This window comes from Stegastes partitus, unplaced genomic scaffold (assembly GCF_000690725.1).
Source record: "Stegastes partitus isolate 25-593 unplaced genomic scaffold, Stegastes_partitus-1.0.2 Scaffold144, whole genome shotgun sequence".
In the NCBI taxonomy this organism is placed as follows: Eukaryota; Metazoa; Chordata; class Actinopteri; family Pomacentridae; genus Stegastes; species Stegastes partitus.
Genome location: NW_007577875.1, coordinates 325770 through 328606, shown reverse-complemented (window position 1 = coordinate 328606; position 2837 = coordinate 325770). Strand labels below are relative to the sequence as shown.

The 2837-nt window shown below is 39.3% G+C and overlaps 1 protein-coding gene across 4 annotated transcripts in view; it reads right to left on the bottom strand.

Moving 5' to 3' along the window:
• The window catches only part of usp28 (ubiquitin specific peptidase 28), a 29061-nt gene extending 27308 nt beyond the window's left edge, over positions 1–1753 (bottom strand). For all 4 annotated transcript variants that reach the window (XM_008279096.1, XM_008279098.1, XM_008279099.1 and 1 more), the window contains exon 1: positions 1629–1753. In XM_008279096.1, the coding sequence (XP_008277318.1) occupies positions 1629–1673 (45 nt within the window). In that variant the 5' untranslated portion in view covers positions 1674–1753. The remainder of the gene's footprint in view (positions 1–1628) is intronic.
• Positions 1754–2837: the final 1084 nt, after the last annotated feature.

Genomic DNA, 2837 nt, shown 5'->3' with positions numbered 1-2837 from the left:
GTGGTAACCAGAAGTTATCTCATATGCAGCCCACTTTGCCTCATTCAGGCCTCCATCGTAGTGTTTGACCTCCACCAGAGTATAGATACATAGATATAAATATAAATATAATATAGGCAGCTGAAGGACGAATGCCGACCTGTCACGCTCACTGGAGGTCAGATTTAGTCTCTTCAGTTGGGAAATACCCTGATTGTCTTTCTTACTGGGTTAGATGACAAGATTGATGCCGCTCTGTAATCTGTTCACCAAATGCTAGAGAACCAGTAGACAAGTTACTGGTCTGACACATGAGCCCTATTAAATGGCAGATTGTCCTCTTTATAGACTGCTTCTCATATGGAATGATTAAACAAGTCTCAACACCTGAATTAAATCTGCAGCGTTAATCCTTTTCCCCCTTAAAGGACATCACTGTGGCTCAACTTCTGAACCAAGATGTAACAGTATGATCATGACTGGCTGAGCTCTACCGGTGGTGGCAGATGGACGGTGGTACTGATTATTTTTAACCTACTGTTTCCTTTGACCTGAATTTGTACACCAATAAAAACCAGAATGAAGTGGGGCAGAGCGCCATCCCACCAAACAGCCTGTAAACACAAACGCTCATATGTTCTGACCTCACGGACACACGAAGCTCTAAAAAAGAAATAACATGAGTGTGCTGAGCGAGGCGCTAAATAAAGCCTGCCTTCCCGACAGCAGGTGGACTTGTCATGGTATCTCTCCGTCACACACACGGGAGGCCAGGCAGACTTATATGGAGTCCAGGGGGGCTATCGGAGACCCTCTGGGTTAGCCTCTATTTTCGACCACTGACATGGATAGCACAGGCTTCTGTTTATCATTCCAGTCACCGTGCCACCAGGCATGGTGGGTTTCTTTCCTCCTTCCCTTTTCATGCACACACACCTCCCACGTCGATGCCAAACAGAAACAAACATTCTGATTTTGTTGACAGCATCAGAGTTTCTGCTGTATGTAAAGCTGGGTGCAAAACATTAGGAGGCTCCTTGCACTGTGTGTTGGAATCATTAGAAAGGCTGCTGTGTATGAAGCAGTAGTTTGAATGGTAGATTCTGATTCTGGTGTGGGCAAACTGTGACAATTAGGAATAAAATATTTATTAAATACAGTCCTGTGTCCAGCATTACTCTGAATATGACACTTAAAATATGTTTGTTAGTATTTGCTTACTATATTTACTGGACACTTTGCTTCATTTTCAAATCAAATGTGAAAAATAAGCTATTTAGAAAGCAGAGAGTTAAGAAGATAGAAGTTTTCAGATATAATTCACCACACCAGCTATTGATTTATGTTAGAAGTATGATTCAAAATTTAATTGAATAAAAGGTTTGTTGAAGTTTATGAAAGCCGAATTTCAGAGTGCTTTCTAGAGATGGTGAAAAAGTTTTAATATGTGTATTTAAGCAGTGATGACACAGAGAAATGTTAGTGTCAACTTTAAAACGCCGGATTTCTTAATGCGCATTCGGCCACAGCACAACAGAGGGGTTAGTGTTCGCCTTTCACTCAGACATGTCACTGATTATTATTATTATTATCATCATCAAAGTGTTAATTAGTGGCTCCGCTTATCCTCCTTTTTTCTCTTTTCTCACCGAGTTCGTAGAGTTTTCTCCATTCTCAGACTGTTCGGTTCTCATTGCAGACGGAAAACCGGGACTTCTCTCCCCCCCTGTGTAGCACCGAACACCGGACTCAGACCTCCTCCATCCGCCGTCACGGAGCCGTCGGCACAGCTGCGCGCGCTCACCTGTCGAGACGGCGCGCGCGCGCGCACAGGGCGGTCAGATCGGTGACATGAAAGCGGGGGCGCGCGCACCCGTTCCCCGCGACGCACGTGAGTGACGGGACGGTTCTAGACTGTAACGCGCTTTTAAAAAAAAATTGATTTAAATATTCACTTTTTTTCTTCTTTAAACGGGGGATTTTGGTGTGTTTACTAAAATACTTTTATTATTATTATTATTATTATTATTATTATTATTATTATTATTATTATTATTATTATTATTATTATAACAATAATAATAACAATAATATAAAACTAGGAACCAAGTCGAATCAACTCTAATAAATGATGTTGAATCAACACAAACATATTGAGTTGAACCAACAAAACTTCTTCAGGCTATTTAATGACATAACATACTAACATAATAAAGTTATTATTTGGATTCACTTCTTTAAATCAGAGAACGTGCTTACATGTGACTGGACTGATCTCTCTCGGCTTCATTTACTTGAACTGAATCGACTTAATTCGTTAGCCCCATTAACACTGTAAAATTAGCGGCCTGATCTGATTAAACTAAGTTGGATCGAACCCTCAGAAGTAAGTTGAATCAGCCCCAATAGATGAGGTTAATTCAACACAAGTACATTAAGTTGGACCCACAGAGCTGCACAAGGAGGAAAGAAAGCAGTTTAATGATATGAAAATACTTTCAATAGCTCAATACATTCATGTGGGGAGTTATTTAATTAAACGTGTTTACGGTCAAAGGTTGTTATTTGGATTTACTTTTATTATTTGTTTGATTTTTTTATTATTTTAAAATTAGTTGGTGCAACCTGATAAAATTAGGTTTGATCCAACTGTTGGAAAAAAAATGAACCAAAAGGAGAACAAACCTCCTTTTTGAGGGACGTTACAGTTACAGAATAAATATTAAATAAAGCATCACTACAGCAGACAACAGTAAAGCACATTCCACACTAAAAGAAACCACAACTCTTTGCATGAACATAAAAAATAATAATTATTATAAGTATTTGCATGCAATCACATAGCTTTCTTTCAGCAT